At 40.5% G+C, this 14,161-nt stretch overlaps 1 protein-coding gene across 1 annotated transcript in view; it reads right to left on the bottom strand.

Annotated features, from left to right (window-relative positions):
• Positions 1–14,161, bottom strand: part of slit3 (slit homolog 3 (Drosophila)) — a 186,571-nt gene that overhangs the window by 160,444 nt on the left and 11,966 nt on the right. The window contains exons 3-4 of the mRNA XM_061276686.1: positions 11,359–11,430; positions 8,946–9,017 (exon numbers count right to left, since the gene is read on the bottom strand). Coding sequence (XP_061132670.1) covers positions 8,946–9,017; positions 11,359–11,430 — 144 coding nt within the window. The remainder of the gene's footprint in view (positions 1–8,945; positions 9,018–11,358; positions 11,431–14,161) is intronic.

Below are 14,161 nucleotides of genomic sequence, written 5' to 3'. Positions count from 1 at the left end.
CTTTCAAGTGTTTTCTGCAGACAAAGAGTTTACGTGACTCACCTGATTTTAATAACGTACGCAAACCGACAACTTTTTAAACATCTTTAATTATCTCGCTCCACCTTTAGTTCAACCAAATTATGTGACTGGTACATGAGGCTAGTATATGTTGACTTGTCTTGACGCAAAATCTCCAATTATAAGAAACGCTATTTCTAACTATTCTTTCTTTGGACGGTAAATGTTTAGCAAACGTTAAATGTGTTTGAAATAATTTGGGCTTTTAGAGTCACCCCAGAAGTTGCATAATAGAACCCCCCACCACCACCACCAAAGAAAGTCAAAGTTGTGTTTGCGGCGATGTGGGCTCCGGCGTGTTTATGTGTCGGCGAAGTTCGCAGTACACGCTCTCACTGTACGTTTGCCAGCGTGTGTATAAATACATCGCGTCAGGATTTCAAGTGGCTTTGCGGTGCTCTGTATTTAGAGGTCAGATCCGCTCTCCCGCTCCATTCATGTGGCCCAACTCTCGCTTAGCGGCTCGCTCGCTTTGGTGCGTCTTCCAATGTCTCATGTTCTACCTACGGCACATCACGACCTTTTGGATGTAAGATCATGTCAGACGACGTTTAAATACTTGGAGATTCCAGCGACTCTTCTGCTGAGCATGATTTGCTCCAGTTTTGGTTCCACGCTGTGTATTTTTGGCATGCAGGCATGGGTTGGCTTGGGAGGAAAATTACTTCCTTAAGGAAAAGGGTTATCAAACAGCGGCCCTACCAATGATGGGGACAAAGGCAGCCTCAAAGCAAGAGTCACGTGGAGGACTCCAGTTAGACTTATAGGTTGGTAATTTGAGGACTTGGGACTTGCTCGGCTAAGACATGGATTTCAGAGGTCTTAGCGCCATGTGGGTTGCAATAAAAATGTATGAGATGCTTAAGCAGTGTGAGTCGCTTTTTTTTTCTTTATATTTTTTCATATTTTGGGGTTTGTATCTGTTGTTTTCTTGACCATTGCCCGCTTGTTTTTTTTTTTGTTTTTTTTTACAGACAATTCATAGGTAATGTTTCTTTATATCTTTTGAATATGTTTTGGAATTTATTTATTTTTATTTATAGTGTTAAGTGGTATTCATTAAGATTCTTTTTTTTTTTTTATTAATTTGTCAACTAATTTAATTTTCAAAACCTGCTGAGTTCAGCGAAGCTTTAAACAGGATGTAAAGTATGCTGCAATTGTAATTCTATCTAAGGAGGTATTTGGATGAAAACATGTCCCAGATGTGTTATGAAGACATCTGGGAACTGTTGCAAATTGCAAAAAGAAAAGAAAAAAACACTGCAAAATAAAATTGGGTGTCAAACATCAAAACATGTTGAGGTAATGAGACAAAAATGTGTCATGAAAGTCCCAGCAAAGACACTTTGGCCTGGCTTTATTATTACTTTTTTTTGCATCCATTTGTGATGGATGGATGTGGATTGCTGATTGTTTTTCCCGCCATGTTTTTGTAAAAAACATTTGTACACAGCAGCGGAATCGTGACAGATCGGCTTCATTTGTAGCAGTCGGACTCAACTTAAACAGAATCAATCACACGTCAACATTTGGACAAATACGCGTTTATGCACAAACACACTCGACGGTCCGAACACAAACACGTCAAGGGTCCTCTTTAGCACCGACACTACCCAGTGCTACCCACGTTGTTTGACGCCTTAATGATGCCGAACAACCTCCCAAAAAAAATCCCACGGACTGGAGTCAAATTAAAACGACAACACGCAATATATCAGCCGGCAACGTGGAGAACAAACACACGAGAGGTTTCAGTGTCCACTTTTGCAGTCACATGAGCTTAAGAGACGATTTATACACACTTCGGGGGAAAGGCGCAGACAGTTTCCAGGAACGGAGCGCAACGTCGGACAGCCTCCGATGTCATTATTACGTTATTAGTGCTCGTCTTGGCAAAGCAAAAACATTCACGCAACATGTCTAGCGGCGTCGAAATGAGTCATAAATGCTTTGACGTGATCACGACTCAAATAAAGTGGAAAATTTCAGGTACTTTTCCAGTTTGTGTTGCTTCATGTTGACATCAGTTGGAAAACATTTTGCAGGATTGAAAAGAACATGTAGTGCGCAATGACCACTAGAGATCAGATTCGGAAACCATATGTCGGTACTTCCGATACCAACTCTTAGCTAGAAAATAAATTTATGACACATGTAATACTTGGCTGATTTTAGATAATTACCAACTTTATGGGGGGTGGGTTGTTTGTCCAAAAGCAAGAGAAGAAAGGAAGTTGAGTCATATTGACCAAAGGAATGTGGTCCTTTTTCTCAAAATCAAGTTATTTTTTACCCCATTTTTTTAAAGTGTCGATATATTTTATTGTGCTTCATTTATGTACCATATTTTGTTCTAGTTATTTGATATATAGTTTATATATACATAGTTATATAGGTCTGTGGAATAATTGGAACTGCAACTGACGACGACTCTGACGTCAGCGCCAGATTTACTTACGGATTCAGCGGAGTTGTTTATAAGTGACAGAGGACAAAGATGTCGATGGATTTAATGATTTGGAGTGACATAGATGGTTCGATAAACTTAGTTATGTTATAGTTATTTGAATAACTCTTAATATGTTAGTTCCTCTTTTATGCGTTTATGTAACGTTAGCATACCGTACCGTTCAGCCTGTTGCCTATTAATGTCTGTTCTTGGTGTTGGATTTTGTCAAATAAATTTCCCCCCAAAAATGCAATTTATACTCTGGTGCAACTTATATATGTTTTTTTCCCTTTTATTGTGCATTTTATGGCTGGTGCGATTTATACGCCTGTGCGACTTAAACTCTGGAAAATACGGTACTTCATAAAAACAGGCTAAATCCAGGGCAAGTTTAGCCACCCAAAATTGCATTCTATTTTCTTTTTTTTTTTTCTAAAGTAAATCATGGAATATGGACTACACATTTACTTTTTGTGTTTGTGTTATGTCTTTTAAGACTGATAATGATTGATAATATATAACAGCATTGAATGCCTTGGATATGGGTGGGAATATATTGCTGTCACTTAATTTCCCATATGTAAATTAAACATGTTTTTGTGTGTTTTATTATTAATGAGATCCTTTTAGAAGTAATTTTCTATGTTTGACTTGATTTTTTGTAGTACATGTTCATAATAAAAATTCTAAACTAAATTGTAGAATTTTTTAATTGTTTCCATTTTAGTTGAAACAATTTTAGTCTCACTGACTCACTGTTCCTGGAAAACAGTCCAATCTTGAATCATTTCCGACTAAATTCTTATTAAATGATCTGCTGTGTTGAAAGATGACCAGGCAACCAGGAGCTGTCAGGTCATGTTCAATCATCCTTGAGTAAGCCAGATCATGAGTCTGTTCTGTTGAGCAACATTTTATCAAACGTTTTCTGTAATGTTCTTTCCCCTCGTCTGCCTCTCAATTGCTTCTTCCCTTCTTACACCATCCCTCCCCATTCATCTCCCCTCGATCTTCCAGGCAGCAGCGTCTGCTTTCGATTAGCCTCCTCGTGTAAACCCAAATTGTGATTAAACAAACGCTACGTGAGTGCGTTTGGCCTGGTACCAAGTTGTTCTCTCTGGCGTTTACACACGCACACAAAATGCACACAAACCACAGCTTAACATGTATGTATATTAGGATACGTGTTGAAATGGCATGACGTGCGCAAACAAAAGCAAATATGTACATGCCGGGCCCAGACACAAATTATGTACATGGTTGTGTCATCAGTGAGCAGCCTAAAAATACACATTGAACAGACACTCTCTTGTAAACAGATGGATTTGAACCTGACTTTTTATTTATTACAAGAAAAAAAAAGTTGTCTCCAACGAACCCCCCCACCATCCCGCTCACCTATATTTGTGCGCCTAAATCACAACCACATGACGCCTCTGCGCTATTTCACAGCAAACATAAAAATTCTTTGACATTGGAAAGGAAAAAGACCCCCGTACAACCCCTCTAGACAAGCTGGTTTGTTTTAGTCACACGTTGAAAACGGACAAATTGACAAGTGGCACACAAGCTGTTTAACTTTTAGCCTCCGGGTTACTTTTGCCTGTAAACGTGGACAAAGTAGAAAGTGCATCGGGGCTCGCAAACGGGCCGCTGACTAGCCAAAAGATGAGGTTTTCCTTTAGCTCGTGCTCCAACACTACCCAAATTTCATTTGAATCTTACTGGCAGCGTCACGGGAAGGCAACATGGCCAAGTCTGATCTCAATAGACCTGAGGAGCGTCTGCAAGGATTGTTTTTTTTCCACAATAATTGAGTCAAAAATCACCATAAGGTGTCTTGGTGATTTCCTAATTTAACCACAAGAAGGATTATATGTGAACTTCAGATTTTTTTCTCTTCAGTGGATGAGATGCTGTTAGAACTATTTGCCATGTATCTTTAAATTAAACGTAACGGACATGCAAACACAATATATGAACTTGCTGACAGGGTGGACAATGTCAGGGAGGACATTTTTGGCTAATGTTGACATTTAGTGGTGAACTTGACTTAGCAACATGATTCAGCAACCTGCTGATATTGCAATTTGAATTTCTGGATTTCTTTATATAGCAACGATAATTTACTATAACAGAGTGGACAACAACCAACACATGATGACAATTAAGTGTGAATATGTATTATGGAACTGTTTTACTCTCCATTCAGAAAGACAAACGGCTGGGTCATAAACTGCAGCACATTAGGGGCATGAAAGAGTAAACTGCTCACAGAATGATACATTTACCAATATGTCCATTTTTACCTTTCTGTTGCATCACGAACGATCGAAGCTAAGGCCTTCCCTACATATTTTTTTTTTTATTTTATTTTATTTTTTTTTTAACCAAATTAGCCAAATACTTCCCAATCAGAAGAAACATCAGACTCCTGCCGACGTTAGTCTCCGGTTACGACAAACGCAAATCTGCAAATCTCCACTGCGGTCGGAGTTTTCAGAAACCTTCATTTCCAATGGAATGAACTCTCCGGAGATGTGTGGATGAAAAATAGGTCCCATTTAAAAAAATGAAAAAACGGTGACATGTAAACAGGGTCTTAGCGGTCAAGTGTTTGCCGATGGCGCAAGGCTAACGCAAATAACAAAAAGCTTCCTGTTGTCTTTACATGTGTGTGTGTGTGTGTGTGTGTGTGTGTGTGTGTGTGTGTGTGTGTGTGTGTGTGTGTGTGTGTGTGTGTGTGTGTGTGTGGACCTAAGGGTGCTTCAGAAAGCAAAGTAGGCAAATGTCAAATGAGGGGATGCATTCCCTTTCACCAATCGAGTCATCGGTCCTGGCCAATTGCAGGATGTGCAGTTAACACCCACTTCCTGTAACACTAACCGATGCATTCCAGCAGGTAAACTGCAGCAGCGGCGGCCTCTGAATGGACAATCAGACCAGATTAAAAGCCGTCTCCTCGACTTTGCCCATTAAGTTAATTAGGAGGAAAAGACATCTCAAGTGACCCTGACATGCTTCCCTCACGCTCATTCTTCTCTCCGCTTGCCTCCAAGCTAAACTCGTGTGTTTACGGTAAATGAAGGTTCCCTGCGTTCACATCTGGAGGCTCAGCTGAAGTCCACCGGCCGGACTTGCTCAAAATAATTCTGGGAAATCACGCCGAGCTCTGGGATTTACTACAAGGTTGACGTACGTACATTGAGTACAAAATTGGAATTTAACAAATAATATGTCAATAAATGGCTAAGACTTTTTGAATAGGGGATCGTGTCACAGCATGTGATTTTTCATCACAGCCTACGAAGACGATATTTTATTGTAGGGCCGTTACAGGTACCCACACCAAATGTTCTGCAGATGAGTACCAATTTGTTTTATTCATTATATCTTGTAGTGGACATCTGACTATTTTTCTGCCAATTATCGGATCATCCCTCAGCTTGAAAAAAAAAAAAAAAAAAAAATCAGTCAGGATGAAAATGATTGTAAATGTAAAGTAAGGGTCATAACCACTCTTTGCAAATATTGGGTGAAATCCCCACACAGCCAAAACCACAGACTCCGGTCCACAATTCATCTTTATCACCATGTCCATCTTCGGTTGACCCCCCCGCTGAGCACCTCATGGGGCAACTGATCCCCCCGCCATCCATCAACACGCCGCCACCCACTGCCCCCACCCCAATTCAAAGATGACCGCCCCCCCAGCCCCCAATCCTCACCATCAATCACCACCACAGTAAGCCAGGCTTGTCCTATAAATAGAGACGACTAAACTTTTTTGCTTCTTTCTACCGACCCCCCCATGCTTGGTTTATCTCTCTGGTATTAATCTGGGCTGATAGCTGGAGAGCAAAGACGGCATTTCCCCTTCATGCGTCCTGCCCCGCCGTTTCCAAACCTCAGACCGCAGGGCTTCAACAGGAGGATTGAGAGGTAAATCCTATCACGCTGCCATCATTTGACATCCAAAACAGAAAGCCACCAGCGTGTCACTTTGTCATCGGCATCTTCTAGAATCCTACTTCACCTTTCAAGACCTCTCAAATCTATCAAGGTTTCCTTCTTTCAAAGTCAACAAGTGGGGTTGTGGTTAAAATTCTGCTTGCACCTCTCAACCTTCATGACATAATCACTGATCTGATTTGTTTGGACCGGTAGCCAAGTAATCATTTTATTGTCATCAAATTACTATATTTGTCCACTATTATAATGATGCAAAAGGATTTTGATTTATTATTTTGGATTTTGATATATTTATTTATATTACATTAATTTATTTATATTATAATACAGTACTGGAGGAATGTTTTTCTGATTTAGAAACGCTTTTTATTTATTGGGGCCCAGCCTGGTATGGAGTCATTGCATTTTCATTCATTTCCAATGGTGAAATATTGGTCCCACCTACAATAAGGCAAATAGGTGTGTTTTCACTTAGATCATCTGAGATTCCAAAAGAGCCTTGGCAGTGGTACTGGTACTCGGACCCTAATAACAGATCATAAAAGAACATTCCAATGCAACCGTTATGCAGTAGCAGCAGAATTCTGGCTCGAAGACAAAAAACATCGGCGGGATAAAAGGCTCGGTCAAATGGCAGCAAAAGACGGGGAAAAAGCCGAGAGAAAGAAAATAAAGGGCAGTAGAAACAGTCCAGACACTGTAATTTACTTTGTGCTGATGGCAACGTCGGGATATAAAGAACATGAAATTTATAATGTTAAGTTTGGAAGTGTGCTCTCTACTCGCTCCACCTTTTCCACTCCTGCAGCCGTCTATGTTTGACCTGTGACAAATGGAGGCCTTTCCACTTCAATTAAGGCTTTTAGGGTGAAGCAAAATCACACTGTCACTCATGACGAACAAGCGAGCAGGAAAAAAGCAACACGCTGAGCGCACGTGAGCAAGCCAGCGTGCGTTTATGCGGAAGCCGCAATTGACGTAAATGACAGTTTCCCGCCCGCCGGAACGCTCAGGTTTGCCGCCCCGGGCAATACATCACACCTCACCGCAAATCTGCCGTGCGCGGCATCGGCGCGGCCAGAGTTTTCGTCTTTCTGGGGCCTTCACGCACACGCTGGGGATTACTTGGATGAAGCACAGAGACGGGGATAAATCTTTGAATGAGAGCTGCACTTCCATGCATTTGAATTTACTGCTTTGTGAACAGCTCTGCGCTATAAATACAGAAGTAGAATTAGCATTTTCGGAATAAAAGTCATCTAACGGAGACTTACGATGCTTTGTTTGGGTGGGACTCAAAATGAAAGTCCACCTTCACATCTGCATATTTAGAGTGAAAAACCGTACTTACCAGTAAACATTTTTCCCTGAAATTCTCAAAGACTGGAATAGTCTGGACTAGTTAAAAAATGAAAGTATGGAGGGGAGAAAGGGAATTAGTTGATGTATTAATCACTTGGAATTCGCATCTGCGAGCAATTGTGGGAAACAGGAGTGCAGTACTGACTGTGGCCTGCAGAGGTGCCACTGAGTTTGATTTCTGATCAAGAATGACAGGTCAGCTATGCAATAATTTTTTACTTTTAAAATGTAAAGATGTGTTAAAATGTATCCAAAAAACAATTACATAACTGTCTTTACAATATATCTGTAAAAATATACTGCATATTGAAAAAAATACTTTTTTTCTCCAAATATCTAAAATAAATATCATATAAATCTTGTAAAAGTAAACCCTTGACAAAATGATATTTTTTCAAAATTAAGAGTGATAATAATGGGTAAAAATGGGAAGAATGTACACAAAAGAAAAATTAGAACGAGTATAAAATATATTAAAGCAAGCACTTTTGTGCAGTTTGCCTGTTTCATGCAGTCCTTTGCATTTTCAATCCAATTTGGCTTTTAGGTTGGAAATCCACAAACATGTCACAGCTGCAGTGGTTCCTCCAGATTTATTTGAATGACGTAATGACTAACTGTCAAGTTGAAGTTTTCCCATGTAATAAAATATATCTCGTCTCATCTCAAAGCAGAAAAAACAAGGTGAGAAGTTCACCATCATGCCAGTGGTGGTATTTCCTTTCCCCATCACTCCTAACACACAGACATGGACAGTATATCTCCATGTGTGTGCGATCTAAAATGATTGCAGACACACAATCAAAAGCAGGACCGAAAAATGTAAGCAGCTCTAATGTTTGCTTCAACCTTCATCATTCCCAGGATGGAGGCTAAAACAAATAGGATTCCGGAAAGGAAGAAAAGATGGATGGCGAGCAGAGGGGAGGAAGTACACCTTTGGGATGAAACACAGGGAGGACGTGTCGCAGTCTGACCTGAACGTACACTCCCATCGCTCCATATTTCCCAACCAAACAGAAAAGGCTTTCTATGACACGATCCAACATCTGAACCAAGCGGTGGAAAAGCACGAGAAGGTTTAAACGTGGGTACTCACAGTCGGCCCAGTTTGGGATTGGACTGGAAAAGAAGTTCTGGAAGCAGCGTGAGTCTGTTCCTGTTTAGTCGGCTGTGGGGGGAAATGGAAGAAGATAGATAAATGAATAATGGATCAACAAGGCAATGGAGAAATCACTTCAGTGGAGATGACGTGCGAATAAATCATTCCTACTTGCCGTGGTTGAAAGCTCAGCCTGGCTGTATTACTATGATACCAGCCCACAGGTCGTGTGTGTGCGTGTGTGTGCGTACGCTGATATTTTTAATATCCCGTTGTGCACAATATAACGGATAAATATTTTGCATAAAAGCTTCAAACGTAACAAGTGTATTACAGTCAGGCCCTTAAATATTGGGACACCATTATCTTTTTATCTCGAAACCACAGAAGTTCAAAATCGCCAGGATGTTCGATTCTGTCATGTTGTGTTAAAACTACAGCCGCGTCAACATTAAAGGCCATCACTGTTTACAAACAGCAGCTTCTCGTTGTTGTCGACTAGGAGATAGAGTACGTATGTTACCTAGACACCAAAGCCTTTGGCAGAGGAAGGAGGCGAGAGGATGTTAAAGGGCACAAGGTCATAAAGTACTTTGTAGGCTCAGCACTGGAGAAGACACAGACAATGACCTTTGAACCTGTGTCAACCTGATAACAAGACCGTGTTCTTTCACCCCTAAGTTAATTCCCAAACCTTCTGGGAGTCAAACAAAAAAAAAACTCAATCCATGCAGGAATACATGATCAATAAGTGATCTGTTTTAGGGCTTCAGTTATGCAATAAATTTGAAGCCTAACTGGTGAGTGACATGGACTCAGCCAATGAGAATGTAGTTAGCGTTTTTGGACTTAAATTAGCAGCTGAGCCGTAGCAGCTCGTGTATCAATTTGCTCACTATGTGCTAATTTTGTTACCGTTTGTTCTATCAAGCGATTGAAACTGCGATCACGATTAATTGATTCAGCCCTAATAGATTTTTTTTTTTTTTATTGGCATATGTAGGTATGCATTTTTTTTTTTAACTGTACAACTATTTACTGTAACGTATTTTGCTTACTCCGAGAAACTGCCTTTTTTCGCTATGTGAAAGTCGTGGCAGTTTGTTAAAACTTGGTTTTCTTTAGGCCACCGCAATCTGCTTGAATGATGTTACTTTCATGTGCGGACAAAGATGGATGCGCTCGCCCGCGGTGAAGACAAGATAGCACCCCACCTCCCTGCCCTGATGCCGCCATAAATCATCCGTCCCCACCACGATGGTCACCTTTCACCCCCGTGGGGCTTCACATCAGAGTGGCTATCAGTGAGGTATTTTGATTACCGTTTCCCGGAGATTTTGGCATCTGGTGCAGTATCTCAAAAAATGCCTCTGCCTACAATTGCTGTTTATATTTTGTATCCACAAATAGGAAGCATACGAAAATAATTGTTTGTATATGATTCATGTATAGTAGTCAAAACACGTTTTACTGCCGTCAGTTTACGGTTGAGCAGATAAATTGGTTGACTCAAAAAGTACCTCAAAATGATAATGAATCGGAGTCGGAGTCAGCTTTAGAACTCATGATTGGTCACTTTTATGTTTGTTTCTGTCCGTGAATTTGTTGACAGTTGTAGTAAAACTATTTCCGAGTAAAAAAGAATGTTTCCAGTTAAATTTTGCCCTCCCTTGGCCTACTCCTTTCATGAACTCTGACCTTGGCCTGACCAAGCACATTAAGGGAGCCTTTTAAAGTGCGACTCAGCGCCGGCTCACCGACACAAACGTTATCACGACGTGCCATCTCCACTTGAGCACACATGTTGCTACCACTCGACTGACGTGCGGTAACGACATTTTTTCCCTCCCCTTCAGATCTGCAGATTACACCAATATGTCAATCAAATCTATTTTTTTGTATTTGTCATATCCTCGAAAAGTTTTAACTGTGCACAATTCCGAGGAGAACACTTGTAACAAGCTGCATGACTTAATCGTCGAGTAACAAACTACAGAAGGGAGGTTTATTTTTAAACTCGCTGTGACTCACAGGCAAATTTTAAAACCAAAGCCTGGGTAATGGGGTCAATGAGCTAAGCTAACCAATTAGCCCATTACATATGTTTTGAGAACATTGCTGAAAAAGGAGCTGGCCGCAATTAGTTATTTTTCCAAGGCAGCAAGTAGTTTTCTTTGAAAATAAGGTCATCAAGTTAGAGAAATGGAAAAGTTTGGCGGATCAAAGTATTATTTTTTTTATTGCATTATAGTTCTTTGAACTTGGGTACAATTTGTCAATAGAGTATGAGGCACAATTATTTTTATTTTTTTAATTACAACTACGATTTTATTACTTAATGCTTGTCAGGGTCAGCCCATTCAAAGTAACTTTTGAGAGTCTTGAGTACGAGTGATATTGGGCTCCTTACAGTCTCTCCAGCAGTCGCAGGTCTTGGAAGGCTCCTCTTTCAACGACGCTGATTTGGTTGTCCTCCAGGTGACTGCAACAACACACAAAACACACAGTGAACAACAAAACATTATTGAAAATAAAAAATGTGTCGCTATCATATGACGACTCATCTTGCATCTGGATACAATTGATTAATTTAATTTATTCCAACTAAGTAGTTTGGAAGGATTTCATTCACGGACAGATGTTCTCAGCTGAGCTGAGGAAGAGGGAAACAGGTTGAATTTCCTCCTTCCGCCAACACAAATAGAAAAGTCGATCCGGTGCCAGATTGAAATGGAGATGTTTCCAATAAGGCGATTGCACTTTTACGACCAAAGAATGCTTGGAAAAACAAAAATAAGACGTCGCAGTGATTGAAAAATGAATTTGACGTGACGCAAAGGTCAACCGTGTTCAATGTCACAACGCGGCGAGCCAAAACAAGCAAATATCAGCTCATCCCTCTTTTGGATACATTCAATCTTCTTTCATCCCGCCCTCGATCCATCTTTCAACCCGATTGCCGTTAACGTGTATTCCAGTCATCTTCCTTCAGTCATTTTTTGTAACAAACACAAATACTTTGCATTCTGAGGGAACTGGGTTAAACACCAATCACTTTGCAATTTAATCTCATTCGAATTATTTACTGTGCTGTCTTTGTGACTCCGCCGCGTGTTTAGAGAATTGTGCAGCTGGATTTGAATTAGATGGAGTATGGCGGGACCTCCAGTTGTACAATAATGAATTTGCTCTAAAAAAGAAAAATGGGCCTTAAAAGTCAAACACAACTTGGCGGTTAGACAACTAGCAGAGCCTAGTTTTGTGAAAATTAGGAATGTTATTGTCGTCCGTGGACAAAGTGGAGCACGTTTATAAACGTCAATGCTGGACGCTTTCCGACTGCAATAACTTTTTTTATTTTTAAAGCGACCACCGATGAATTAATTTCACCTGATGTGGAAAAAAAAAAACCTGATTTGGAATCAACACAAAAAATGCATCTATAATAATTGAGGCTCTGGTTATAAAATGGAATGAAAATGTAATGACCAGTGTCATGTGACCGATAATCAATTAAAAAGCAAACAAATGCGGGGGGGGGGACCTTGACACCACCTGGAACAACTGAACTTTTTTGGGAGACACTAAAAGTTGTCAAGCGTATGATTCCTACTCACATTTGATGTGAGCGCTGACTGAAGACAGTCACATCACACTTACAAGAGGGGGGTGGACAATTCTGCAACCTCAATAACGGTTCTTAAATTTTCTTTCACAAAAAGATTTCAAAAATTGCCTTGTACATGTTATAGGTCAAAAATCAAACAAACTGTAAATTATTGCTGACATCAAATTATAGCGTACATATGCACAGATTATATGAAAATTATATATTAAAAAAAAAAAAGTCTCAAAAATTCCATTGACCAACTTTGTGCAATGTTAAAAGAAAGATATGCAGTGATGTCACACTCCAGAACACGGGAGACCCAGAAAGGAATTTGACCAACACTTGAGGGCATATTTAACTTGTTTTCACTAAATGGGTTCAATGTGAAGCACACATTTTTTACCTACAAATCCAACACACTTTGGAGTTAGTCATTTCCTCCACAATCTGGAGCAAGTCTGTTGGCTTCGAGTATGCCAAGTGCCGTTTGGTTGACACACAGCCTTTGTACTTTTTGACTCTTCAAATTATTTGGAATGTTTGTAATTATTTTTGCACAGCACACCAATTGCCAATCGGTTTAATTTGGCATCTTGGCGATGAAGCGCTACTTCCACGAGTGAAAATACAAGCCATGCTTTTACAGTCTTTCGGGGTGTTTCTTCCGCCACTAGTAACCGCTTGCTTTTTCTCAACTCCCTAGCTCCGCCCCTGGCCGTGACGGCTACAAAAGCACATGTCAACATATTTGTGACATTGTGGATTGTTTTGCGCCGCGTCGATTTCAATAAATATCTTGATGGAAAAACATGAGGAACAATCTTATTCCTAACGATTATAGAGCATCAATGCTCTAATGCTGTGGAAACGCTCTTAGGATATTCGGGTATTCTAGAAAGGAAAAAAACTGAAATGTCTGCCATCAACAGGCACGTTTAATGGTCACGATCACACAACGATTTAAAGTCAGCTGGGGGAAAAGCCACACTTGTTTTATCTCTCCATGCGTACAAATGGTAGTGTTCATTAAGTCCTGTGTGTGTGTGTGTGTGTGTGTGCGCGTGTGTGTTTTTGAGGTAGCACTTTTCTCAGACTATCTTCACTTCCACAAACCATCTCCTGGCCAATTTGCAGAGATTTACAGTGGGGAAATGTCACGGCAGTTTCTATCCAACCACATGAAAAAAAAAAAGCCGCCAAGGCATCTCTCTCTTTCTCCTTTGCTCTGTCTCGTTCTCTCGATCCCTCTCACAGACACACACACAGGCTCGTCCACACCGAGTCCTGAAGATATGCAGGGGCATACGAAAATGGCTCACACACAAGTTGTCACACTGGCCGACCTGAGTGCCAAAAGCCGCAGTGGTCAACAAATGTGCTTACAAATGAAAACACACACATGCATCGACTTATTTCCACTTCTCAACCCAGCTTGTGCAGCGGGTGTATTTTTATCTGCCGGCCTGTGGAGTGCGCCTCTGTGATTATAGTTATTATAGGCCCGCGTGCACGCACACATGCACACACGCACACACACACACACATCTAATAGGGTAAAAGAAGCTCATTCAAGCATTTGTCTTTCATGGAAAAGCCAATGTGT

The sequence above is a fragment of the Syngnathus typhle genome, linkage group LG1 (genome assembly GCF_033458585.1).
Source record: "Syngnathus typhle isolate RoL2023-S1 ecotype Sweden linkage group LG1, RoL_Styp_1.0, whole genome shotgun sequence".
NCBI classification, from domain to species: Eukaryota; Metazoa; Chordata; class Actinopteri; order Syngnathiformes; family Syngnathidae; genus Syngnathus; species Syngnathus typhle.
The sequence above is the reverse complement of the archived record's forward strand: the minus strand, read 5'-3'. Positions and strand labels throughout refer to the sequence as shown.